At 40.7% G+C, this 27,504-nt stretch overlaps 1 protein-coding gene across 3 annotated transcripts; it reads right to left on the reverse strand.

The window, feature by feature from the left end:
• Nucleotides 1-2,285: 2,285 nt before the first annotated feature.
• Nucleotides 2,286-27,504, reverse strand: POGLUT1 (protein O-glucosyltransferase 1). 3 transcript variants are annotated; one of them, XR_009697002.1, is made up of 12 exons: nt 27,354-27,504; nt 25,882-25,972; nt 24,297-24,440; nt 19,818-19,953; nt 17,492-17,613; nt 11,718-11,777; nt 10,223-10,322; nt 8,471-8,529; nt 7,272-7,439; nt 6,489-6,545; nt 5,510-5,899; nt 2,286-2,742 (listed from the first exon to the last, which is right to left on the reverse strand). XR_009697002.1 is itself a non-coding variant. In XM_061167101.1 (12 exons), exons 2-12 carry the CDS (start codon nt 25,912-25,914, stop codon nt 5,743-5,745), a joined length of 1,080 nt encoding a protein of 359 aa, XP_061023084.1. In that variant the 5' UTR covers nt 25,915-25,972; nt 27,354-27,492; the 3' UTR covers nt 2,286-5,742. The 3 variants fall into 3 exon arrangements, 2 of the variants coding, with proteins under 2 accessions (XP_061023084.1, XP_061023083.1); XM_061167101.1 differs by adding an exon at nt 25,383-25,426 and having other exon boundaries at nt 2,286-5,899; nt 27,354-27,492; XM_061167100.1 differs by having other exon boundaries at nt 2,286-5,899.

The following is a 27,504-nucleotide window of genomic DNA, read 5'->3' on the forward strand; positions in this document are numbered from 1 at the left end:
CTCAAACTGGTTTGTGTTATTTCATTTAAGCTCTGCCAGCAACCAATCCTTACTCATCCTTATTCCTTTCTAGGTTTAAGTCTAAACCGTTACACTCTTTAGTGAGATAAGGTAAATAGATTTCTGGAATTTGACAGCTGGAATTCTATAGATAGGGCTCTGGGAACTGACTGATAACAGTGACTAGCTGAGTTAGTCACGGCGCCAGGAAGATCTCTGGTGTCTGGGAGAGGGGATTAGATTCAATTCCCATCAGCATTTACTACATCGCATCATTATTTCCTATTTACTGTGTGTCTCAGTAGACTAACTTTGAGGTCAGGGATCATGTATATGCATTTCTGTATCTCCAGTACCTACATTCACATAAGTCTTTGAATCAAGACTTCAGACCCCTTGACTCCTGGCTCTGGCTGCAGATTGCTGCCTAACCCATACAGGCAGAGGTGGGCACCATATAAAGTACCAAGGCATGAAAACTCAAGGAAATGGCTGTGCAATCTGTCTGGTCTACATGTGGAAAATCTAAATGCTTAAGATGACGCCACAATCATTCTGGGATGAGGAGGACTTTAAATTGGAGGGTGGGAGTGTGGGCAGGTATTACTGAAATCATTTATATACAACTTAAATGCTCCCTCACTACCTTATAGATAACAAATGAGATTAACAGGCAAATATTGCTAATGCCATACCTGCCTTCTCATTTGGGTAACTAAGCCTTTCTTAAGGTTCCCTTTGTCATCTGATCAATCAAGAAGTCTCCAGATCCTAGGCCTGCTCACACTGTTGCTGCTATCCCACCTCAGCTCCTGAGACTACTTGTCACTCTCCTACTCTCCTGCTCCATGCCCTTGGGGTTTACCTTCCTTTCCTGTTGTTCAGTTGCTAAGTTGTGTCTGACTCTGACCCCACGGACTGTAGCACGCCAGGCTTCCAAGTCCTTCACTATTTCCCTGAGTTTGCTCAAACTCATGTCCATTGATTCGGTAATGCCATCCAACCATCTCATCCTCTTTTGCCCCCTTCTCTTTACCTTCCTTTACCACTATGGAAATACTCTCCCTTTTCTGTGGTCTGTTTTTTTGAAGGTTCTCAGAGCAACATTAAACCAAAACATGTTATTCGGTTCACTTGGACCACTCTGTTTCACATTTAGCTTGCTCCTTTCCAGGATATACCTTTGCCACCAGAGTAAAGGCATCGGAAAAATTTCAGTGCAGTCACCACACTGTCTGGAACCGCTATTCTACCCTCAGACCTCTTGCTGATTTCTGCTTACAGAACTCAATAGCCTCTTGCCCCATCATGAATTTTCCCCCAGGTGTCAGGTTCCCTTTCCCTCCTAGGTTCTCTGGGTACTACCCTTGCTACATAAATTATATTACGTATGATATAAACTGTTACCACAGGGAAAGAGAATAAACCTTCAAAACTCCAGGGACCATTTAACCTTCAAAGTGTAACTCAATTTTTACCTCCATGAAGTTTCCAATCTGCATCAGACAGAAATGTCTTCTACCTTTAAACTTCAAATCCACATTGTCTTTATGAATAATTGGCCTTATGATTAAGGCCTCGTGTCCCCTTAATCACCTTATGCCTATGCAGCCTCTCATACTTCGTTTCTACTGTGTCATCTCAACTAGAGAGCTGCTTCATGTTTAACGCACACCCTCCCTTGGGATGCAGTGGGATTATGTTAAGTGAAGGCATCTTTGGCGGCACAAGATGTGTTTTTACATATCCATGTGTGCTCTTGTTCACAGTCAGAGCAGGTGCAGAGTAGGGAACTATCCTCTTCAGAACTGACCCAGAAAAGCCTACTGACATTTTTTTCTTAGGAATTCTAGACTGAGAGACAGAGCATGTAGTCTCTGGATCTGCACATGGTAGCACTCTAGAGACTATGCAAATTCTTGTTGAGATTCCTAGAGCTGCTCCACTTTCTACCTTTCCAAGTACTCCATGATGCCCTCATATCCGTCTAAAAAGTTCTTTTGCTTAAACCAGCTACATGCTAAGGAGCCTAGTGTAAACATTTTCTTATTTCCCACTGTTTGTATACAGTAAATGCTCAAGTATTTGATAAATTATTAAATAAGTGATTTGTAATTGTACCCTTCTGTTTAACGCACACCCTCCCTTGGGATGCAGTGGGATTGTTAAGTGAAGGCATCTTTGTTTCTATTTTCTTCTACTAGGAAAACCTGATGTAACAGCAGAATAAGGTGGAACACTGACATCACACAGATGATACTTCCCAAATAAAGAAAAATCATTCCTTGTGTTATCCAAGTATCTCACTTTACTCAAATAAACTCAGTTATTCCCTTTTCTTGAAGAAAAGTGTGGCTTTTATCTCTGAGAAGGAAAGGGTAAGTTTGGAATTCAGCTAGTATTAACAGAAAACAACTTTCAAAAGTTATGGAGATAAAATTACTTTCAAAACCATACATTTTATATGTCATTATACCAATCTTCATTATCATCTACACTGAGGTAAACAAATACATGTAAAATCTGAATAACATCTGCTGTACTTAAATGCAAATGGTCTTATTAACTCTTCAAAGGACAGATGAGACGTTGCATTGATCCAATTCTTACAGTCTTGTCCAATCCCTCTTGAAGCCAATGGCTGGGCAGTCTGTAAACAGGATTTAGTTAAGCATACTGTCCCCATCCATCCATCCATCCTTCCAACATTATTCTGTGCATTCTTCTGTGTGAGGCACTGTGCTGGATAATGGAGAAACTGGGGTAAGTAAAACATGATTCCTACCCATCAAGAAGCTCATAGGGGAAAAAAAAAAAAGCTCGCAGGAGAAACAGTCAAATAACTACAGTACAGTGTGATGTCATATAATACAGGCTTGAGAAAAATATTATGATAGCCTCTAACTACTAGAGTAATGAAAATAAGGAGTCTGAGAGATAATGCTTGAGTTGGAAAGACTTCAGGGGAAATGCACCTTCAGCTGCTAATCCAAAGGACAGAAAATTTTGCTCTTAGTTTTGTTGTTCAGTCGCTGTGTCTGACTCTTTGTGACCCCATAGACTACAGCATGCCAGGCTTCCCTGTCCTTCACCACTTCCTGGAGTTTGCTCAAACTAATGTCCATTGAGTTGGTGGTGCCATCCAACCATCTCATCCTCTGTTGCCCCCTTCTCCTCCTGCCTGCAATCTTCCCCAGCATCAGGGTCTTTTCCAATGAGCTGGCTCTTCGCATCAGGTGGCCAAAGTATTGGAGCTTCAGCATAAGTCCTTCCAATGAATATTCAGAGTTGATTTCCTTTAGGATTGATTTGTGTGATCTTCATGCTGTCCAAAGGACTCTCAAAAAGTCTTCTCCAGCAACACAATTCAAAAGCATCAATTCTTCGGCAATCAGCCTTTTTTATGTTCCAACTCTCACATCTATACATGATTACTGGAAAAACCATAGCTTTGACTATATGAACTTTTGTTGGCAAAGTGATGTCTCTGCTTTTTAAAACACACTGTCTAGGTTTGTCATAGCTTTTCTTCCAAGAAGTAAGTGTCTTTTAATTTCATGGTTGCAGTCAATATCTGCAGTGATTTTGGAGCCCAAGAAAATGAAGTCTGTCACTGTTTCCATTCCACCCCCCCCATCTATTTGCCATGAAGTGATGGGGCCAGATGCCATCTTAGTTTTCTGAATGTTGAGTTTTAAGTCAACTTTTTCACTGTCCTCTTTTACCCGTGTGGCTCAGCTGTTAAAAGAATTCACCTGCAATGCGGGAGAACCAGGTTCAGTCCCTGGGTTGGGAAGATCCCCTGGAGAAGGGAAAGACTACCCACTCCAGTATTCCGGCCTAGAGAATTCCATGGACTGTATAGTCTATGGCGTCGCAAAGAGTCGGACACGACTGAGCAACTTCCACTCCACTTTCACCCTTGTCAATAGGCTCTTTAGTTCCTCTTCATTTTCTGCCATGGTATCATCTGCATATCTGAGGTTGCTGATATTTCTCCTGGCAATCTTGATTCCAACTTGGAACTCATCCAGCCTGGCATTTCGCATGATGTACTCTGCATAGAAGTTATTAATAATAAGCAGGTTGACAATATACAGACTTGACGTACTCCTTTCCCAATTTGGAACCAGTCTGTTACTCCATTTCTGGTTCTTTTGCTTCTTGACCTGCATTTAGGTTTCTCAGGAGACAGGTAAGGTGGTCTGGTAGTCCCATCTCTTTGAGCTTTTGGTTTAGTCAGAAGAAAATTAAAATAGAATGATAATATTTACCAGGGCCTCCTATTGATAAGGCAAAACCACAGTACAACTCAGAAATCTGGATGTCTTATTGCCAGATTTATAGCACCTAAGGACACAGTCCCCATGAGTTTTTAATACTCAAAGACAAAATTCAATTTTAAACATTTGCCCTGTTCTATGCAATGATCTTATCAGAAAGTCCTCTAAGAAGGTCCATAGACTTATAGTTTCGTGAAAGGGAGTTTAAATGGCCAAATGCATGTTTCACAAATGGAAATATAGTCCCTGATTTTATATAACTGAATCTCACATTTACTAATTTTGGAACCACTTGATACCAAACAGTTCTTAAGAGGCAAAGGAAAAGAGTTGATTTCTCAGTGGAAATTTTGGGCCTAAAGAACAAGGACAGTTCTGAGTCATTGGACTACATGGGTTTTAAACTAAAAGTTTCTCCTCATTTTTGACTATGTTAGGGAGAATATCCTGAGATTAAACTACTATCCAAATGTCTTTTTCAAAAAGGAAAAAGGAAGCACTCCAACAGGATGTGCACTAAAACAGGAATCTCCTGTATAAGTAAGTGCTAAAGTTGACTGCTCTAAACTCCCAACTTGACACCATTTCACACATGAAGACTCCTTGAGATCCCGGCAGGTGTGGACTGCTGCCAACTCAAGCAGGAAAAATATTAAGGGTGTGTGAAGAATGAGGAAGAGTTGCTGTTTTATGCACAATTCCTTTAAAGAGTAAGGACTATTTCCTAAATTTATCAGGAGGTTTTTAATCATTCTTTTTTGAAAGAGAACATAAAGGATGTGAAGGCACAAAAAGGGAAGCTGAAATCCAATTGCAATGACTACTCATGCAATTGGCCCCTTTCTACATGGCTTTATAGAAACCTCCTGAGTACCAAAGAGTTTTTGTACGTGTTTACAAAAGAAAGCTCCTACATTGTTTCATGGCACACTGCTGCTTCCTTAGACCTTTCAGAAAATAATCCCCAAGTATTCTTTACAAACCCTAAAGGGCTTTCTATGTTAAAATACAGCGACAGAGATTAAGTGTAGAATAAGTGCAGAACTGTGGTGATGAGTTGTACTAGTTTCATATGAGTGACTTTCTACTCAAAAGAATGAGACAAAGGGCATCACCCCATGGGCACAGTCAGTTTCACAGTGTGGACATACACATATGGATGATCTGAGGCACAAGCTGTGATTGGTCCTAAGAAGATGAAAGGCAGAATCAGGTTCAAAACTCACATCTCACGATTTCTGGTCCTTCTTTAGTAAAGATGTTGAGCGACTTCCTAATTGTATTCCACACAATTTGGATCTTTCTCCAAAGTTGCTCCTGGTACAGCATGATAAGGAAAACCAGATATCTGACTTGGTAACAGTATCCAAGGTATAGGTGTCACATTCACAGCAAGCTTCTCACCATAGGATATCTGAGGTCTGATGCCATAGAGAGGACTATGGCCTGATCATGACTACTAGAGTTCAGTTTTCAAAAGGTTGGGAACAATCTGATTGTAGCCTTTCCTTCTTGTTACGTTATAGGACAGAAATTTAGAGTATTCGGTCAACAGGTTCTCCCAGTAACAGGTGATGTCATCCATCTTCAAGTGGTTCAGAATAAACTGGCTTCCCCTAGAGACAAGATTAACAAGAACAGTTAAAGCATAACATTTAATAAAACTAGTAGCTTACATTTGAGTACTTACCTGTGCCAAGCACTGTTCAGAACACTTCATGTAAATTAACTCTCTGATCTTCAGAACCAACTCTATAGCCATCGTATCTACTGCTGCTGCTGCGTCGCTTCAGTCAGGTCCGACTCTGTGCGACCCTATGGACAGCAGCCCGCCAGGCTCCTCTGTCCACGGGATTCCCTAGGCAAGAATACTGGAGTGGGTTGCCATTTCCTTCTCCATAATATCTACTATACACGTGCATTTGGAAATAGACATTTTTTTTTCCCCCTTAAAAACAAATATATAAAGAGCCAATCCTCAGAAAGGGTACTTGAACCACTTCAAAGATTTCAGTCTAACTCTACAAAGGATGGGCTTGGGATACAGGTGAATGTGTGGTTTTCCCCAGGACAGCTTTGATTCTAATTATCTCTGTATAATGAGGCTGACATTCAGATAGCACCATGGTAACAACATTCTTATGATTATAGCTTGGGAAAAGTAGGAATGATTAAAGTGGAAAAAGAAAAATGAGCAGAACTTACCTTTCAGCAATTTCTTGAGCTACATCATCATTTGCTTTTACAAACTGCAACAACTCCCTAAAATGCAAAGAATTATTAGGTTTTGAAATACAGACCATGCTCATTAGTACTAAGCAGAGAGATCACAGACTGAGGTCTGTAGTTAATCTTTAGATATATGGATGTTGGGTTTTTTTAAAAGTAAAGCTATCAGGTCCTCACAGGATCAAAATAGCAACAAAAAAAAAGTATTCTGCACATAGGTTAAACAGTCTGTTGTAGTTTTGGAACATATTTGGGAAAACAGAGAAATGTTCAATGATACACACCAAAAATCAATAGTAAAGAAAAAATTTCCCTCCTGTCTCTTGCTCTGGTCCCCAGAAGAGGGCACTGGGCTTACATTTCTGGCCCTCCTCCGCATGCCGTCCTAACTCCTCCCATCATGAGAGGAAATCTGCCTTCGTTTCACTGAGGTCAGTTCTCACACTGTATCTGAAAATCCTTTTGACAATATAACACAACTGAATACCCGTATCTATTTAGTCTTTGAGAGATTAGTGCTTTTTCACTGCATACTATCTGAATGTTACATTTTGAATCAGCATTAGAGCACTTAAAAAATTAAATCCCACTCAAGTCTAGTTGGATAATAATGCAATAATATCTTTGAAAACCAAAATTTTTTTTTTTTAAAAGCTTTCAGTGGAAAAAGTCATTAGGAATAAATATCTTGAATGGCTGGGGATTTAGGGGCAGGCTGTGGGAGTCATCAGAGACTATGCTTGAGGGATGGCTGCTTACTGGACGTTGGAGAGGTCTGTTTTTACTGGGACGTAGTGAACCCATGGCTTCAACTGTGGGTAGAAGAATTCCAGCCACTCATCACCAACATGGAAAACAAGTGAACCACACAGAAAGAGGTGTTTGAACCGGAAACTTGCAGCGACACCCCGAAAATTAAACAAATACCTGGAAAAGAGAGAGCAAAATATACTTGATAATATATTCCTGCTACCACACATGACATTTTTTTCTTATCCCCTCTTCTTCTCTCCTTTTATTACTCTCTCTTCTTTCTCTTTCCATTTTTAATTTTCAAGGACCCATCAGCATGTCCCTGTGGAGTCTCCATAAACTCCTTGCTGTTCCAGGGGTTAGAGCCTGTTCCTGGGAATATCAGGGTGAGGGGAAAACAGAAATACTTTCTCCAGGCAGAGACAGATAGAGCCAGCAGCTGGGTGCTGGGCAGAGTGTATACAAAGCTCAGCGGAAACAATATCTCACCCTATTTACAAGTTTTTCTAGGCCTGAAGTCTCGACCTCATCATGGGCACCCCGCAAAGCCTGGCTTTCCCCACAGGGTTCCATATATGGTCAAAGGTGTGCCCTGCTCCCTGTTTCCTCTTCAGAAGTCTGGAGAAGACAACCAGGCATGCCTAATCCATCTGGAAAACAAAGCTAATAACTAAGGACATCTTCTTTTCAGCATTTCTGGTGTCTGTCTCCACCCAGAGCTGCGTCTACTCTGTAGGTCCCACTGTGCAATGTAATCATCATTCATTTCCCTGAGTATTCCCACTGCCCACCTCCTGACCTTGTTTTACCTTCATCTCATTCTTAGTCTTGGCATTTGAATATAATACATTAGTTACGTATGCCTCATTCATGTTGAACCTTAAACTATTTTTATTAACTTAGTAAATGACTGATCTAACTTCAGCTCTTGGCTGTGTGGGGTGCGGAGAGGGGACCCCATCCCTTTGATTATGGGCATACAGGCTCCCTGGAAGCAGGGACCATGTTTCATTGTCTCTGCAGTTCCCAAAGAACCCAGTCCAGAGCTTGGTGCACAGCAGGCTCTCCGTAAACAATAACTAAATGAATTAATGCGACTTTCACAAACCCCAGCTGGACCCTAGTATTAAAGTTCTCACCCAAAGAAAAGCTATTCCAAAAGCAATAGGGAAAACCGGAAGAGTCAGGGGTCCTGGAAATCTTACTTGTATTTGCAGTGATCCACAAGATGGACATCCTTAGCAGCTGGCTTTCCCAAGGTATCCTTTCAGGGAAAAGGAAGTTGTTAGTATTAGCAGCAGGAGCATTTATTGAAGATCACTGTGCAACAAGGGTCACTGAACATTTCATCAACATGACCTCACTGAAGTCTCAGAATGCACAGACTCAGGAGGCAAGGCTGTCTCACTTTATAGATGAAGCAGCCGAGGCTTTGAGAAGTTGGGAGGCTTGCTCAAGGTCACACGTAGAAGAGATTGGGCTTTAACTTGGTCTGTGTGATTTTAGAGTTTAAGCTCCCCTCTGCACTCAGGAGGTCATGGCCTGCAGCACAACTCACTCTGTGTAAATCATACGGCAAAGGAGGTTACAAACGGTGGCTGGTAGGCTTAGAGGTGTAGCCCACACATAAATTTTGTTGTACTCACAAAGTATTTGAAAAATAAATATTCAAACCACTGCCCAGCATTTGTAAGTGGCAGGATACTTCTTACAAAAATCCAGATTTCCACTTTTCTTGGGGAAAAGAAAAAAAAAGGAGGATTTGGCAAAGAGAGCTCCTATTCCCCTTGGCAGAAATGACTGGACCTTCAGTGCTCTCTCCTGCTCACTACTGCAGCCCCTGGGGGCATCAGAGTCCGAGACCCCCATCCCCTATCCATATTCCAGCCACCTCAGCAGATGGTGAGGGGAACAAGTCTTGCTTGCTTCTGCAGGCTCCCATAGTAGATGCTGTCATGAATGGATACATTTTCTTCATACTTTTATTTTTTAACAAAGTTTCTTACACTGCATTTGCTTCTGTTTGAATTAAATGATCATGTGATAAACACATGCATCTTTACTTAGTATTTCTTAGTTTTCACTTAGTTTTTCTGACAAGACGTTTAAACATTTTCTCCTATCATCCTCATGTGGTATATGTAAATTTCAGATGAGGACATTTACAACTTAAGGGTCTTTGAATAAGGCAAGAAAGACAGAGTTAAGAGGATAGAGATGGGACTCCCAACCAAAGAAGCCTGTCATTGCTTGTTTCACCTTAGAATCACTTGGGGAATTTTAAACAAATGAAGATGCCTATACCCCATTTTCAGAGACTTTGATTTATTCTATTAATTTTTAAGCTCTCTGGCTGGATTGTATAGTCAGGGTTGAGAACCAATGGTTTAAACTAGATTTTGGCAAACTTACCGCCCATAGGCCAGATCTGGGTCATTGCTTGTTTTTGTACACAACTCACAAACTAAAGTTATTTTTATCTTGCAAATGATTGGAAAAAATCCAAAGGACAATATTTTTATGACGTGGGGAAATTTCATGAAATTTAAATTTCAATGCCCTAAATAAAGTTTTACTGGAACACAGCCATGCTCATTTGTTTACATATTATCTGCGAATGCTTTCACACTGCCGTGGCAGTGCTGAGTAACTACAACCCAGACTATAAGATCTGAAAAGCCTAAAATATTTACCATCTAGCCATTTACAGAAAGTGTTTGTGACCTCTGGTTTAAATCTTCAAAATAATATAAAATATGAGTCATAATAAGGGCCCGGAAACACAATGTGAGTTTGAAAAAGAATAATTTACACGTATACTAATTTTAGTCCATGGAACGTTCTCAACATTCATCCCACCACTGAGAGGAAACCTAATGTGAGGTTCTACCCAGGTGCAATGTTCTTGGAGTGAGAATGTTCACTGCTGTAGCTCTAGTCAGATAATTAGTGATTACTTTCATAGATTTCCAGGCCTGGTTTTTGGTGTACTCTGCATCAACAAGTTTTGGGTTTTTCCGAGATAGAAGAATGAGAGGATCTCGTTCTGGACTTGTCCTATAAAAGAAACACAAGACATAGAACTATGTGTCCTACACTGTAAGATCACTCCCAATCACTGAAAGGTAAGCAGTAATCAGACCCAATGCGATGACCATACGCACAGATGAACAACTCATGGGTTATTTACTAGAAGAGGAGGGGGATACTAGATCCTACAGCATCTAGGTGGTGCTGGCTGTTTGCCACTGTACCCTTCAGGGAAGGGGAGTATTTGGCCTTCTTTGTTTGCATCTAGTCTTTAGGATTATGTTATTCTGGATACTACAGCCACCTCCCAGGGAATTATTTCCCTTTTAGAAGCTTCATGTAACCTCTAATCACTGGTACTCATAGCTCACCACTCACCAAAACAGCTACATGACCTTTGTTGGGTGTGCTCTGTAAAACCCAGCATAACATTTAAATTAAAAAGACAACTTAAGGGCTCAAACACCTGAAAACTTATTGTAGAAAAAGTCCTAGTTATGGTTCTAGTAGCAGATGATATTGACATTTGAGGGGTCACGGACTCCCTGAGAATCTGATAACTGTGGACACCCTCTCTACATATCCCCGTATAACTTCAAGGAGTTCCTAAAAGTCTTGAAGTCCACACGTGGATCCCAAGTTAAGAATCTGTAATCTGAAGATCTGAGAACCTGAGATGTTGACAAGGAACCATTAGCAGTGATTGTTGGGCTCATTTGCACCCTGAAGTCCACCACCAAGTGAAGAGAGAGTGTGACCTCTGACAAGGACACACTAAGAAATCTGCAAAACTCTCCCTTCACAGTCTCCTTGGTATTCATCTGTCCAACAGATACTCACTGTGCATCTACAAGGTGGGTACTGTTCTCAACACCGGGGATATGGAGCTGAACAACATGGACTCAGTCTTCCCCTGACCTTTTCACTTTCGCTCTACCTTCCTTCCATGCGTCTCTCTCAACTTTCACCAGTTTCAGTCTGCGCTTCCACCGCTATTTGGCAGCCACATGGTCTGATGAAAAAGGCAGCTAGAAGAGCTAGTGATGGTTCCTGCTCTGCCATTAAGTGGCAGAGAGTCAGTGGGCACAATCATAAAGTACTCCTAGGAAAATGCAATCTCTCAGGCAAGAGAACAGCTCATTGTTCTATTCAGCATTAAATAATTAAAGTCCATCACACTCATCACACTTTGTAAATGTCTGCTGAATGACTGGACAGATGAACTTTACTTCTTTGAATTTCAATTCAGCTAAAAGTGATTTGGCCAATAATTTGAGTTCTACTCTAGCCTAAAATTCTGTGATTCTATGTCTTTTTCTTAGTTATCTTAGTTTTCTCTTTGAACTAGAGTTCCCCACACCCTCAAAATTTTACACATTAGCCAGAAGAGTATCTTTGTAAAATGTCAGAAAGTATAATCACCTTGATCCTCGGAAATATGCTGTGGAATTTTTCTTTTTCCATGGCCACTGTGCGGCTGACCTAAAAACAGATTTCATTAGTTTCTGTGTTTCTTCCTTAACTATAGAAAGAAGTGTTTGAATCATTTCTAAAGCTTAGCTGAGAGCTTTACATTTTAAAGTAAGTCTGACCCAGGCTACTCAATTCACTACCAAGGTAATGCCCAAAATCCTTCAAGAGAGGCTTCAACAGTATGTGAACTAAGAACTTCCAGATGTACAACCTGGATTTAGAAAAGGCAGAGGAATCAGAAACCAAATTGCCAACATCCATTGGATTATTGAAAAAAGCAAGGGAATTCCAAAACCATCTACTCTTGTTTCACTGACTATGAAGTCTTTGTGTGGATCACAAACTGGAAAATTCTTAAAGAGATGGCAATATCAGAGCACCTTACCTGCCTCCTGAGAAACCTGTATACAGGTCAAGAAGCAATAGTTAGAACTGGACAGAGAACAATGGACAGGTTCAAAAGTGGGAAAGGAGTACATCAAGGCTGTATATTGTCACCCTGCTTATTTAACTTCTATGCAGAGTACATCATGCGAAATGCCAGGCTAGATGAATCCCAAGCTGGATTCAAGATTGCCAGGAGAAATATCAACACCTCAGATATGCAGATAATACTACTCTAATGGCAGAAAATGAAGGAACTAAAGAGTCTCTTGATGAGGGTGAAAGAGGAGAGTGAAAAAACTAGCTTAAAACTCAATATTAAAAAAACTAAGATCATGGCATCTGGTCCCATCACTTCACAGCAAACAGATAGGGGAAAAGTGGAAACAGTGATGGATTTTCTTGGGCTCCAAGATCACTGCGGAGAGTGACTACAGTCACAAAATTAAGACACTCCTTGGAAGGAAAGCTATGACAAACCTAGACAGCATATTAAAAAGCAGAGACATCACTTTGCCAACCAAAGTCCATACAGTCAAAGCTATGGTTTTTCCAGCAGTCATGTACGGATGTGACGGTTGAACCATAAAGAAGGCTGAGTCCCGAAGAACTGATGCTTTTGAATTGTGGTGCTGGAGAGGACTCTTTAGAGTCCTCTGAACTTCAAGGATATCAAACCAGTCAATCCTAAAGGAAATCAGTCCTAAATATTCATTGGAAGGACTTATGCTGAAGCTCCAATACTTTGGCCACCTGATGTGAAAAGCAGCTTATTGGAAAAGACCCTAATGCTTTGAAAGGTTGAGGGCAGGAGAAGAAGGGGGTGACAGAGGATGAGATGGTTGGATGGCATCACCGACTCAGTGGAAACAAGTTTGAGCAAACTCCGGGAGATAGTGGAGGACAGGGAAGCCTGGTGTGCTGCAGTCCATGGAGTTGCAAAGAGTTGGACATGACTTAGCCTTAGCGCCTGAACAACAAGGCTACTCAAAAGAAAAAGCTCTAAATGACATTATGTTCCCTTTTATTATTACTTTATCTTCTGGAGATGCTAGCTAGCAGTATGTGCACATCTACTGTTTGGTTAATAAGTTAACAACATTGAAAGAAAAGTTCCCCAAAGTAAATGACATGTTTAGGGCTATTTAATTCAGTACAGTGAGGATTTCTTCCTTACTGTAAGCAAGAGTCTAGAGGATGAGATGGTTGGATGGCATCACCGACTCGATGGACATGAGTCTGAGCAAGCTCTGGGAGTTGGTGATGGATAGGGAAGCCTGGCATGCTGCAGTCCATAGGGTCGCAAAGAGTCAGATACGACTGAGCGACTGAACTGAAAAGATTGATACTAGCCAACAATAACTGCAGAGATCATCAGATACCGAATCAAGGGCAAGGAAATAAATTCCTTCCTGACTTTATGTTTTAGATGCATAGGAAGTATCATCAGATTTAGTCTGATTTTGCAAAGCATTCTGGTATCCTCAAACTGTACTTAGTGCTCCATAAAGACCAAGTCCCCGAGACTCAATTCTCAATACCAGTTACCACAGCCAGCTTTCCTTGCTGAAACTGCTAGCTCACAGATGCATCATTTTTTTTTTTAAACACCAAAAACACTTTGTATTGGGGTACAGCCAAATAACAATATTGTGATAGTTTCAGGTGACAGATGCATTCTTAACTTACTTTGTGGGAACCCTTCACAGAAGTTTTTGCAGCGTCTTTCTCTGAAAAAGGAGGGGGTAAGACTGAAGTGGAGTTCATGAGGGCTTGGTGAGCTGTTCGCTATAATGGAGAGACTTTGCACATACACTTTTCAGGTAGAGACACTGTTCAGATACAAACAGTGTCCCATTACTCATTTTCTCCTAAGTGACCCAGTCCTCCATATTTTCTTGGCTTATCTTCCAGTTCTTTCTCACTGGATCATCTTTACCTGATTCTCCAGTCCAACTATTTCTTACTCTGTCCTATACTCCCTCCTAACAAATCAGAACTACTGTAGCCCTGGGGGTAGAATGGGGGGAGAGGGGGTTCCTAGGTGGCACTAGTGGTAAACAACCTGCCTGCCAATGTAGGAGACATAAGAGATGCAGGTTTGATTCCTGGGTCGGGATCAAATATAAACACACACACACACACAACTCATTCTTACAACCTTACAAGATGGCTTTTATTATCCCTACTTAACACAGTCGAGGCCTTTAAGAGGCTAAGCAATTTGCCCAGCATCACACAGCTAGTAAGGTTTAAATCCAGAGTCCCTGTTTTTAAGCCCTATTCTACCTTTACTTTCCATTTATGCACAATATTCTATTTTATAGCCATGTCATAATTCACTCCATTCCTTATTGGTGAGCTTTCAGGTAGTTTTAAACTTTCTACTTTAAGAAACAACATTGAAGTGAATATCCCGGTATGCACATTTTTGCATACTTGTTTAATTATTTTCTCAGGATAAATTCTTGAAGTAAAATGGCTGGGTCAAAGGATATACACATTTTACATTTTGATATATTACACTGCTCAACTACCCAACCAGAAATACTGAAATTTTGAGTATAAATTTCCTTAGTTCCTGGGAAAGCTGAATTTAATACAGACAAACTTGAACCAAGTATCATCTGTTTTCCCTCTCCCTCATTTTTCCCCACCCACCTACCCACCCCCTCAGAAGACCCATGTTAGGATTTTTGTCTCTGGGCAAGCACTAACACTGGTGCTGCCTGAGCCCTCTTTTATAACCCCACTCCTCTGCTGACAGTAGAGTGAATCTTTAAATCCACAGGGACACTAAATTCTTCTACAGGGTGAAAAGTAAGTCAATGGGGACAAACTCCCAGAAGAGCATAAAGATGGAAACATGCCAGGCAGACACCAATGCAGATCAGTAAACAGATTACTAAAGTTTCAAGGTAAGAAATTAAATCACGAGGCTAGAGATTCTGAATGGAGGGCTCTAAAAAATAAAATTACAATTCTTAAATCATGAATAAATTCAGCTCAAGAATAAAAGGTGAAGGTATCAAAAGAAAAACATATTAACGTAAGTTAGATTTTTAAAACATATTCTATCTCCCTAAAAATTGCTTATTAGTTTGCAAATGGTAAAAGAGTGGCAACTACGCAGTAAAAGAGAAGGATAGACTTAAGAGCTGTTGCAGATTAGAACAAGTTAAAGACACATAAAGACTAAATACAACACAAGATGCTGGACTGGATCCTGTATCTGAGAAGAAATGTATCTTATGGGACATTGTTATGACAATTAAATGTTGAATTAACATTGTTCCCTGTATTTGATAATGGCAATGTGGTTATAAAGGGAACACTCTTGCTCTTAGGAATTATGCAGCAAAGAATTAAGGGGTACAGAGCCATAAAGTATGCAAAACGCTCTCTAATAGTTCAGAAAATAAGAAATTATGCAAATATTACACATGCAGCCTACACATACATTGAAGGACACAATGAATCAAGTTCTTATCTGATGGAATACCATGCAACTGTTTAAAACAATGAGGCAGTTTGCTATGTACTGCAGCAGCAGCTGCAGCTAAGTCACTTCAGTCGTGTCCAACTCTGTGCGACCCCATAGACGGCAGCGCACCAGGCTCCTCTGTCCCTGGGATTCTCCAGGCAAGAATACTGGAGTGGGTTGCCATTTCCTTCTCCAATGCATGCATGCATGCTAAGTCGCTTCAGTCATGTCCAACTCTGGGTGACCCCATGGATAGCAGCCCACCAGGCTCCTCGGTCCACAGGATTCTCCAGGCAAGAATACTGGAGTGGGGTGCCATTTCCTTCTCCACCTATGTACTGACATGGAAAGATCTCTAAGACACACCAATAAGTGGGGGAAAAGTTGCCTAGGTGGGACACACTGATAAATTTTTATAAGCACACAAAGTTTCCATATTCAGAAAAAAGTTGTTTTTAAAGAGATTTTAAAAACAAAGTAGGGAGGGGGGATTGGGACGGGGAATACTTGTAAATCCATGGCTGATTCATGTCAATGTATGATAAAAACCACTACAATATTGTAAAGTAATTAGCCTCCAACTAATAAAAGTAAATGAAAAAAAAACAAACAAAGTAGATATACAGCAGGTGGGAAAAGAGCTAAAAAAAGAAGAGTGTGAAAAGTGTATTTGCAAGCACCTGAGGGAAAAAAAAGAATCAGAAAACTAAAGTCAAGAATAACTTCGTGAAAAAATGTTAACAACATTTTTATTTTTCCCTCTCTCAAAATTATGTTCAAAATGAAATGCTAAATAAGAAATGACAGTCTCACAGTCTGGCGGACACAGGAAATATTAACTAGTGGAGAAGATAATCCTTTTGGAAACCTGGATTTCAGGCCTAAATTGGTTCCTTGACCAAAGTCACTTAACCTCTCTTGAGTTTGCATTCCCTCATCCCTGAAAGAAAGAGCTGGACAAGAACAATGAAATATGAGGCCAAGTTATCTTAAAAAATAATTTCCCAATTATACTTACTGAATAATTGACTTGTTTATTTAATCAGTGGCTCTAGCTGACACAGAGGACTACAGCCGTACATGTTTCTCCAGAGAAGGGATGTTTTCTTCATCTCATTTAAATATGTAGTCACACTTAATACAGGTGATAGATATTTATGAAAATTAAGTTGAATTAAATTATTGCTTTCTCTACATCTGAGAGAAGAACTAGAAAGACTGTATTTCTAGAAGTTTACTAATTAGGTACCCAAGTTGTTTGGATCATTAATGTAAAATGCAGCTAGGTAAGAAATACCTACAGCTTGATGAACAAGACAATCTAAATTCTGAAATGATGGCAGGATGCAGACAACAGGCCAAGGCAGGTTTCAGTCTTCAGTTTGAGAGAGTCTGGAATAAGCTTGAACTTGAGATGCCTATGGAACATTTATGCCCACCACATCCCTGCCTGAAGAACTTGGCTCTTAATTGTAAAGTACATTTATGTTCTTCCAAGTCATTTTCTATCCTTCCCCACAATATGATCATTTATTCTCTCCTATTTATAAAAGGAATTTACTCTTAAAGAATCTTAAAAGTATAGAAAAATTTAAAGAAGAAGAAAAGAGGCTTCTATAATCCCTCCCACAGAAGCACTGCTGACATTTCAGGGTAAGTTCTTTTGCTCTTTTTCTATGGATATGTAAATACTTCTATACACATATAAAATTGCTTATGCTATAACATGTTTTTTTTGTCTTTTACTTTTAGTTTAAAAGTTAGTCATTTTAGAGAAAATAATTGTTTATACTTAACTGTTTATTTCAAGGTGACCCAAAAAGAGGGAAAAATAAAACCTCTCTAGAGGACCTACCTTACCAGATCTTCCCTGAAGAGGTCCCACCGTCCAAGACCCGTAGGATATATTGGCCAAACAGCAGGTCCTCCTTCCCAAAATGTCCAAGCAGGATACATGATATCATGGTACTCTGATGTCTTCAACAGAAACAGAGAAGTTATTTTAAATGTCTTAGAGCAGAGGAAGAAGCAGCAAACTGCACTCTTATCATGGGATCTGGAAAAGGCCTTGCCCCTGTGTTATACCGTCAAAGACATATCCAAGCCTAAACTCTGGATGCTAAAAGGCAAAAATGGTCATGGGTTAAAATTCATGGGCTGACTGAATCCCAGAATATGAAATCACACTAAATGTCAACTTTTCCAGTTCCCAAAAGTTCTGTTTTTCTAGAAGACATATACTGTTAGAGGTTTTAGTTTAAGGAAATGATATATCCAATTCTGAATGACCACACAGCTTTCTCATCTTTTAACTGATATCGTACTTGGAGTGTATATGGTCCTACCAGTTTTTAGTTATTTCCTAGATAAGCCTTTTAGGAGCAAGAATTAGGAAATACAATGCAATAGTTAAGAGTGTGGGTTCTTGAGAAAGATTATCTGACTCCAACTCTTTCCAACTCTAGGCAAGTTACTTAATCTTCCTTTGCTTCAGTTTCCTTATTTTTATAACTAGAGAAATGATAATATCAATAATAGTATCTATCTAACAGGCTTGTTTTAAATATTAAACAAGTTAATACATGTAAAAAACTTAGAACAGTGACACATAGTAAATACTCAATAAGTGTTAGTGTTACCTAATACTGTGGCACTTAGCTCATATTGGTTGGTCAATAATTCTGAATTATTTTTTGTTTTTTTTTTTTTTTTGATCAGGGTCAAAAGTAATGATGGGCAGAAAGGGGGTAGGGGTATTATCCCACACCCTTTGAAAAAAATTTGAAACCATTTGAAACCTTTACATGGTTTCAAACATTTGAAACCTTTATATGGTTACTTCTGTTAAAATTCTGGCCACTGATAAGCCTCTAATTTTACTGTCTTCCACTGGAATTGCATATGCAATATGCTGTTTTCCTTCTTTCAAATATTTAAAAAATGGTATGTGATTCATCAAGCACCTCAGGCATAACAGCTGCTCAAAAGAAACTGCATACTTATAAAGCTGACAGACTAAAATCCGTCCCTGGCAAACTAGGAGTCATTGGTTTAAAAAGAAGGGGCAGAGGGAAGGAATTAAAGATGAAAGGAAAGTTAGTATACTGATGATCATACTTCATTATCCACAGAAAAAACCAGATAAATAGTAAACAGAAATCCTTACTGACTTACATGGGAGCCTCTATCTGTTCTTCTGAGAGGGCTTCATGACAAATAACGGGACCAAGCACTTTTGAGAAATGAGGCTAAACCATGGGAAATGCAATACAATGTGGCCTCAGCCCACTTGCAACACAGGAAATAAACAAGTCTAGAGAGAAAGTAAACTCTGATAAAGAAAAGGTGGGGATAAAAAGTCCCTCTGCTTAGGAGACACCAAATCAGAAACACAGTTCCTTTTCTTAAAGTCCAGAGGGTTTTCCCAAACCTACTCTTCTCCCATAGAATTTTCCATCCACTCTCTTCTAGCCTCCCCCATCCCTGCCCCCAAGTGCTTTCATATTTAGTCTCTAGGGAATGAAGGCCCATTCCTGCTAATACATCATTTGCAAGAACCTAAGCACTAAGATATTAACTGTGCCATATTCTCCAAGCCCATAAGCATGTCCTAGTACTCCTATCTCTCTGTAACCAGACTCAAAGATCACCCTCTCATACTGGTATCTTAGGCCTATCCCCTCAATGCACTGTTTGGGTGCAAACTGTGTGGTTATTTGAGCATCTTTAGTCTGACCATTAGCCTGGCGAGGACCCTGGGATATAGTGGCCAGACAGACAATACCCAATGGCATGGCTGATACATACATTGTAGGAGCTCAACAAATATTTTTGTCGAAAGTCCATGAGCTTTCTTGAGTTACTCTCTCCTATGCTCTGTAGGTTCTCTGAACCCCACCTCCAATGTATTACAGGTTCCTCAGCCTCTCTCATTCCTCACCCTCCACACTTAGCCCTAGCTAAGATCCCAAGCAATCATACTCATCACTTACAGGTCCTCACCTCCATCTCCTCAGTCTTATCATTCAATGACTGTGAAGCCAACCGGGACACAGATCCGCTTTGGGACCTCAGGCCTCATCCTTACCATTACCCATCAGACTCTGCCACATTCAGTCATCTCCTGTTTATGCCCTAGAAGACCACCCTCCATCCCCTCAGACAGCCCTTCCTGTACTTACCTTACTGAAGGAGAAGATTGGAATGGCAGGCTCCATCCATTTAGGAACCTGAGGATAATCTCGCACATTGATCACCATCTCCATGTCAGGGAGGCGCCCAATAACTTCCAAAATAAAGTGTTCAACACCACTACACCTGTCAACCAGAAATACCACAACTTCACCAGAGCAGTGCCTGCTCTCAGACAAGGCAGGGTCCCACTGACACTTTCAAGGTAAGACAAGCCAGCATTCAGATCACTGGCCTGCAAAGTGTGCTGACAGCAACACTTCTGAAAGGACTAGTCCACTCTTTCATGTGGTGCAAGTTATCTTTTCTGGCTAAGCTTCTCCAGCTTAGAATAATAAAATTCTCCAACTAGATCATTCTAAGTTTGATCGGAATGTTATTGCTACTCCCACCACTTCCTCCCCTCTTTTCATTTCCAGCATTTATTTCTCCTACATGGAATAGTTTAATTAGTAAGCAAGATGTAAACTTTGATAGGAACTGGAAAAGCTGATTTTCTAATTGTATCCCTTGGGCTTTGTGTCTCACAAAGACATTTTTATTTCCACCATAACTAAGTCTCATAGTTTATGAGGAAGGATAAAGAACCTTTCATTACCTTCAACCTAAATACAGAACATTCTCAAAAGCAGCTTTGCAAGCCAGAAAGAGTGCCAGGTACATAATCACAAAGATTGTAACATAGCTTTCAGAACAGATTTTCTAAAAGGATTTCTGGAAAGAAAGTAAGTATACACCCAGAGCTAACTTTCCTGCCCCACCCTTGAGGTCCAGACCAGCACAGTACTGGTAGCAACATTCCAAGGTCTGACCAAAATTTTCTGGCAGCGCGATAATGACTGATATATATATAGGGTGATAACTACATATCAATATATAGGGTGATAACTAAATAGCAATCGTTCATAAACATACAAAAAAGATGGTCAACTGTACTACTAACAAATAAATGCCCCCAAAGCCAAAATTATAAAAACAGATAATAAAATGGTGCTTATCAGAGGCTGGGGAAGGAGGGGATAGGACAGATGTTGTTTAAGGGAACAAACTTACAAGAAGCAATAAATAAGCCATAGGGATCTAATGCATAGTGAAGTGAATATAGATAACAAAATGGTATTATAATTATCAAACTTAAGAGACTAGAATTTAATCATTTCCACTACTAAAAGAGAAAATAATTATGTAACATGATATAGAGGTGCTAATTGTTGCCACAATAGAAATCATATTAAAATAAACTTATCAGATTAACATGTTATACATCTTAAATTTACAAGTTATATGTTAAATATATTTCAACAAAAAAGTATCAACATGACAAAAGAAAAAGTCTAGTGAAGCTACATGCTAGTTTCTACCAATCAGATTGTCAAAGATCAAAAGAGCCTGATAATACATAGTGTTACTGAGTGTGTGAGGTCTATTCTGAGCATGTGATAGGAGGGTGGTGAATGTGTAAACACAACCTATTTAGAGGACAATCTGCTTCTATTTATTGAGACTTAAAAACACTTTATTTGCCTAGTTAATTTTACTTTTATACTGTAGATATATGTACAAAGGGGCTTCCCAGGTGGGGCTAGTGATAAAGAACCCGCCTGCCAATGCAGGAGACCCAAGAGATGCGGGTTTGATCCCTGGGTTGGGATGATCCCCTGGAGGAGGAAATAGCAACCCACTCCAGTATTCTTGCTTGAAGAATCCCATGGACAGAGGAGCCTGGTAAGCTATAGTCCATGGAGTCACAAAGAGTCAGACATGACTGAAGTGACTTAGCATGAGTGTTCAAAAGTCTAAGTTCAAGAATGTTCACTGCAGCATTGTTTCCATTAGTCAAAAATTAAAGGGGAGAGATGGGAAATAATTAAGCATCCATTGATATAGGACTGAATAAAGAAATCCATAAAATGGGTTTTTTATGCTGCTATGAAAGAGTTTTCCATGTACTACTCCTATGGATCAATTTCAAAATCTATTGATACATGGAAAGGAAAAGTAAGTTGTAGAACAGAAGATACAGCATATTCTGGTTTGCTGATGAATCTAGACAATTGAATATGCAGATTATTTCTGGCAGGATATACAATAAACCTGCAAGTGTAGTTGTCTCTTGAGAGGAAGACTCAGGGACTAGTGGAATGGTGGAGGGCATCACTGTATATACTTTTGAGTTAACCAAATATTTTACCATGTGCATATAATACTCCTTTGATGTTAAAAAAAATTACTAGTTACAAAGTTTAAAAAATGTATTACTGTAGTACATTTACATATTAACAGCTCAAACATGTTATTTTCTTTCACATCTGGCTTTTAAAATAGCACTCTCCCATACTGCATGATTCTATTTATATAAAACTCAAGGAAATAATCTATAATGAGAGAGAGCAAATCAGTGGATACCTGAGGATGGGGATAAGACAGGAGGAAGGCATGACAGGGAAAAGGAGAAAGAATGGCCACAAAGGGGCACAAGGTAATTTTTGTAGTGATAGATAGGTTCATTATCTTGGCTACAAATATATATATATATGAGATACATATTTTGATATATGTATCAAATTGTACACTTTAGATATGTGCAATTTATGCCAACCATACTTCACTAAAACTATTATTTAAAAAAATACTGTTATTCCCTATCTTTGAAATGATGTATCTCCAGGGTTAATTAGATGGTGCTCCAGTTCCTTAGCAAAATCTTTCAGCTCATCCTTGAAATGCTGAGTTTACATGTCCTTTTGTTCAGAACTGAATACTTTAAATGTCACTGATATTTCTCAAACTGGGTGAATTAAAAGTATCTAGACCTAGAAAGATACTACTTTTGGCCAGACAAGAGTCCGAGATATTACACAACTGTGTCCATTTCATTAAAGATGCTGGTTCTAAATATTTTGTTTTGTTTCTCTTTTATTTAACTCTCAATTCTTTAGCTGTGTATGTAGTTGGGGTAAGGAACTTTCAAAGTATTAGAACTCTAGACTATTTTATTGCCAATGAAAGGTCCCATCCTCTCTTAAGAATATTTCTAAAAGCTCAAGATTCTGACCACAATGCTCTGGGGTCAGGAATAAGAGCTATGTGCCTTGCAGAAACTTCAAGAGCACAATTTAATTTGATCTGGAGATTGTTCAGCTAACTATCAAACACTGGAAAACCTTTTAAAGTCCAAAAGACCTATATTGATATTTTCTTTCTCATTTGTAGAAATCACAAATTCCTCTATACTCATAATTTGTAGTTAAAGTCTCTACTATTGCTCCAAGTAATGAAACAAATGTCTATGTAAAATATCTCAATGATTTTCCCCACTACCACCTTACTTGCTCCTGACACTTGAAAACCAAACTTGTGATTACCTCGGAATATGGGATATTAAATGATCTTTATATTTTTCTGTTGTTGTTTTTACGTATTTTTGACAGTGAAAATATACTAATTTGTAATGAAGTTATTATGACAAAATATAAATCCTTGTGACCAAATAGATGCATGTTTTTTTACAATACTGCTCATTTATTTTACTTGTAATGACATACGTCATTTAGAAAAAAAGATCTTAGTAAGGGAATACTCTCCCTTCTGGGTTTTGTACTTTGCAATTTTATAAAGATTTGAGGATTTTTTTTTTTCTTAAAAGAACTCCTGGGAATTCCCTGGTGGTCCAGTGGTTAGTACTCTGAGCTCTCACTTCACTTCCCCGGACACAGGTTCAATCCCTATTTGGGAAACTAAGATTCCACAAGCCAGGCGGCTGAGCCAAAAAAAAAAAAAAAAAGGCTGGAACGAGGAAGGTTTATTATTTGTTGTAAATAATGCTGCCTAAGGGCAATTTCCAGCCTCAGTCTATGACCCTCCCCATCAGCCTTTAGCCCACTGATAAGGAACTTCAGCTCTCACAGCTAAAGTCCTGCCTAGTATGGCCTGTGTAATCTGCAGCCCTAGTTATTTCTCTTGCCTTTCTGCCACCTTTCTTAGAATAGTTGTCATCTAGAACAATAGCTGTCCCCTGACAATCAGTCATCACTTCTCCTTCAACCCAGCTCACTCACACTAGTTAACATTAGCCTGTGTCCTGCAGCTGCTATATCTGGAGAAGAAGGGGTAGAGCCACATCCAGTACAACCAGTGACGTGCCCCAGCCTTACAAAGAGAGAGGAGACAGATGTCACTATTGTGGGGTCCCGAAATGTGAGGGTTTACTTGTAAGCCCCTTTAACTGGACTCTATGTAAGAGTGTCAGTTGCTCAGCCGTGTCTGACTCTTGTGACCCCATGGACTGAAGCTCACCAGGCTCCTCTGTCCATGAAATTCTCCAAGCAAGAATACAGGAGAGGGTTGCCATTTCCTTCTCCAGGGGACAGTCCCAACCCCAGGATTGAACCTGGGTCTTCTGCATTGCAGGTAGATTAGTATTAAGTAAGCAATAAGGTCAGAAAATATATGTACTTTATAGCTCTTACCTTGAGGGGAACATGCAGTCACTTTCTCGGTATAATCTGTTCTTAATGATCTGATAGTGGGTCCCTAGCTTCCGTCTGACTACCTCTGCCATCATCTTCCTGGAGATACCTCCTCGGAAAGGAGTTAGATCCTCTTCTATGACACTGGAAAAGAAGGGGAATCATCAAGGAAAGCAGGCCAAGAGAGGGGTACCATCCTACCACTTCCTATCTGTAGGTCTGGGCTTAGTATCAGAGAGCACAGTAAGCTTCGGGAAAGAAGAGGGAGCAGGAAGAGCAACCTCTTTCCCAGAAGCACCACAGGTAACTTAAAATAACAACAACAAAGCAACAAAAAGGAAAAAGCAAGCCAGTAACGAGCATCTCTTCCCCTCCCTCTTCCTGGACTGCCCCTCCCTTGCCTGCTGCATATTCCTCCTCAATACTCGCGTCACACCTGTGTCCTCCTAGTCACTGCAGACCCACTGACCTTTCCTTCTCTGAACCCCACAGAAGGCACAGTTTATGCCTTACAGCTTGAAACCAAGTCTTATGTTCTAGCCTGTTTGGCCCCTACCACCCCCACACACTCTAGCAATATGTGTGACTGACAGGAGTAACTAGGAATTACACTATTTTGTATCCCTTTTATGGAGAAGGCAACGGCACCCCACTCCAGTACTCTTGCCTGGAAAATCCCATGGACGGAGGAGCCTGGTGGGCTTCCGTCTATGGGGTCGCACAGAGTCAGACACAACTGAAGTGACTTAGCAGCAGCAGCAGCAGCCCTTTTAAGGCTTGATACAAACCAAGTTTTCAGTAAGTATCACATGCATCAGATGAATTTTTTCAGGAATTATAAAATAACAAACATAATGAGGAGTTAAAGGACTGCCATTTAACTGATAAGGAATCTGATATCTAGAGAAGTGACTTGGATCTAAGACCTGAATCTGGCACTAGAATATAAGGCTGATTTCAAAGTAATCTTTCTACCATCATACTCTAGCCTTAATTTGCATACATTAAAAGATAACCAACAGGAAACATAATTTGATTCATTTAAAAATATGTTCATTCCTTCAACAAAATTTACGGAGTACTTACTAAGAGTAGGGCTTCCCTTGTGGCTCAGCTAGTAAAGAATCCACCTGCAATGCGGGAGATCTAGGTTCGATCCCTGGGTTGGGAAGATACCCTGGAGAAGAGAAAGGCTACCCACTCCAGTATTCTGGCCTAAAGAATTCCATGGACTGTATAGTTTATGCGGTTGCAAAGAGTCAGACATGACTGAGCAACTTTCACTTACTGAGAGTCAGCACCAGGAATACAACAGTGAACGTAGGACATATGCTTTGACCTCAAGAAGCTTTCAGTCCAGTGGGGAATGCAAACAAGTACATTCCTACAGGGAATTAACAGGCAATGCTGAGACCACCTGGGCCTCTACTATCCCAGGGTATTTTTATTCCCTAGAAATCAGAAAACCACCTCAGGGATCCTGTCTGCTCTGTGACCACTGCAACCAAGGTCTCTTGGGGATTTTAGGGGACTTCCTCCTGACAAGATCTAAATTCTTAAAGATGGGTGAAAGAAAAGAACTCACCCGTGGTAACAGCTGCAGTCTGAACTTGAACATGGTTCGTAATTCTCCAAAGCCCTGTTAATTTGGTCAATAAATACTTTCCATTTTGAATCTTCAAAAAGTGAAGAAAATGAAGGTTAACAAAACACTCCTGAGTATTCTTATTCACTAGCAACAGGTAAGTAGAATCCACAGAAAGCCAAAACTTTTGTTAGACACCCCCTTTTCGTCCCCACTGGTGGAAACGGACAGCCAGGAAGGATACACTCTACAGCCCCGCAGCACTCAGGTCAAGGCCGCTCCTCTACTCTGCTCCCAGACACCCGAGAGAGGGGAAAGTTCCCAAGTTTAATGCCTGGCGCTCAGACGGTTACGGATCAACTGGTCACACAGATCCTCAGTTTTTACTAATCAAACTGAGCCCTATAAAGAGGATCGATTAAAAGCCACAGGCATTAACCCTCCTTTCATCTCTTCACTCACACACACACACACACACACACACACACACACACACACACACACACCCCTCCTTTCATCTCTTCACGCACACACAGACACACAGACACACAGACACACAGACACACACACACCCCTATAAAGAGGATCGGTTAAAAGCCACAGGCTTTAACCCTCCTTTCATCTCTTCACACACACACACACACACACACACACACACCCCTATAAAGAGGATCGGTTAAAAGCCACAGGCTTTAACCCTCCTTTCATCTCTTCACACACACACACACACACACACACACACACACACACCCCTATAAAGAGGATCGGTTAAAAGCCACAGGCTTTAACCCTCCTTTCATCTCTTCACTCACACACACACACACACACACACACACACACACACACCCCTATAAAGAGGATCGGTTAAAAGCCACAGGCTTTAACCCTCCTTTCATCTCTTCACACACACACACACACACACACACACACACACACACACACACACACACACACACCCCCTATAAAGAGGATCGGTTAAAAGCCACAGGCTTTAACCCTCCTTTCATCTCTTCACTCACACACACACACACACACACACACACACACACACACCCCCCTATAAAGAGGATCTCACACACACACACACACACACACACAGGCATTAACCCTCCTTTCATCTCTACACACACACACACACACACACACACAGACACACACACACACATTATCCCCCAGTGTGTCTTAGGGAGGTGCAGGGTAGCCAAGCGTGGGCCATACCCGCTGTGGGCATGCCCTCCCCTACCCACTATCGCTCCAAATTCTGGAGGATGGGTTACTCTCCAGGGTTCTGGGCAGGAGAAGCAGCGCCAGACACCCAGAGGCACTTTCTGCTTCGAAGAGCCGCCGTGCCCGCTGCCCACTGCAAGAGAGGGGCGCCGGCAGCACGGGAGAGCGAAGGGCGCGGAAGAGCGCCCCGGAACGCGGCCAGACCCCGAGCCCCAGCGGTGGGCCCGGCCCTCTCCGGAGCGCACCTGACTCCTTCTCGCGGCCCGGCACCGGGGGCAGGAGTAGCAACAGCAGCCACAACCAAAGCTGGGAGGGCGCCACCAGCTCCATCGCCTGCCGCCCAACTGCGGACTCCCGGCTGCTGCGCCGACGGAAGCGGAGCCCCGCACAAAGATG

The sequence above is a fragment of the Dama dama genome, chromosome 19 (assembly GCF_033118175.1).
Source record: "Dama dama isolate Ldn47 chromosome 19, ASM3311817v1, whole genome shotgun sequence".
Taxonomy (NCBI): Eukaryota; Metazoa; Chordata; class Mammalia; order Artiodactyla; family Cervidae; genus Dama; species Dama dama.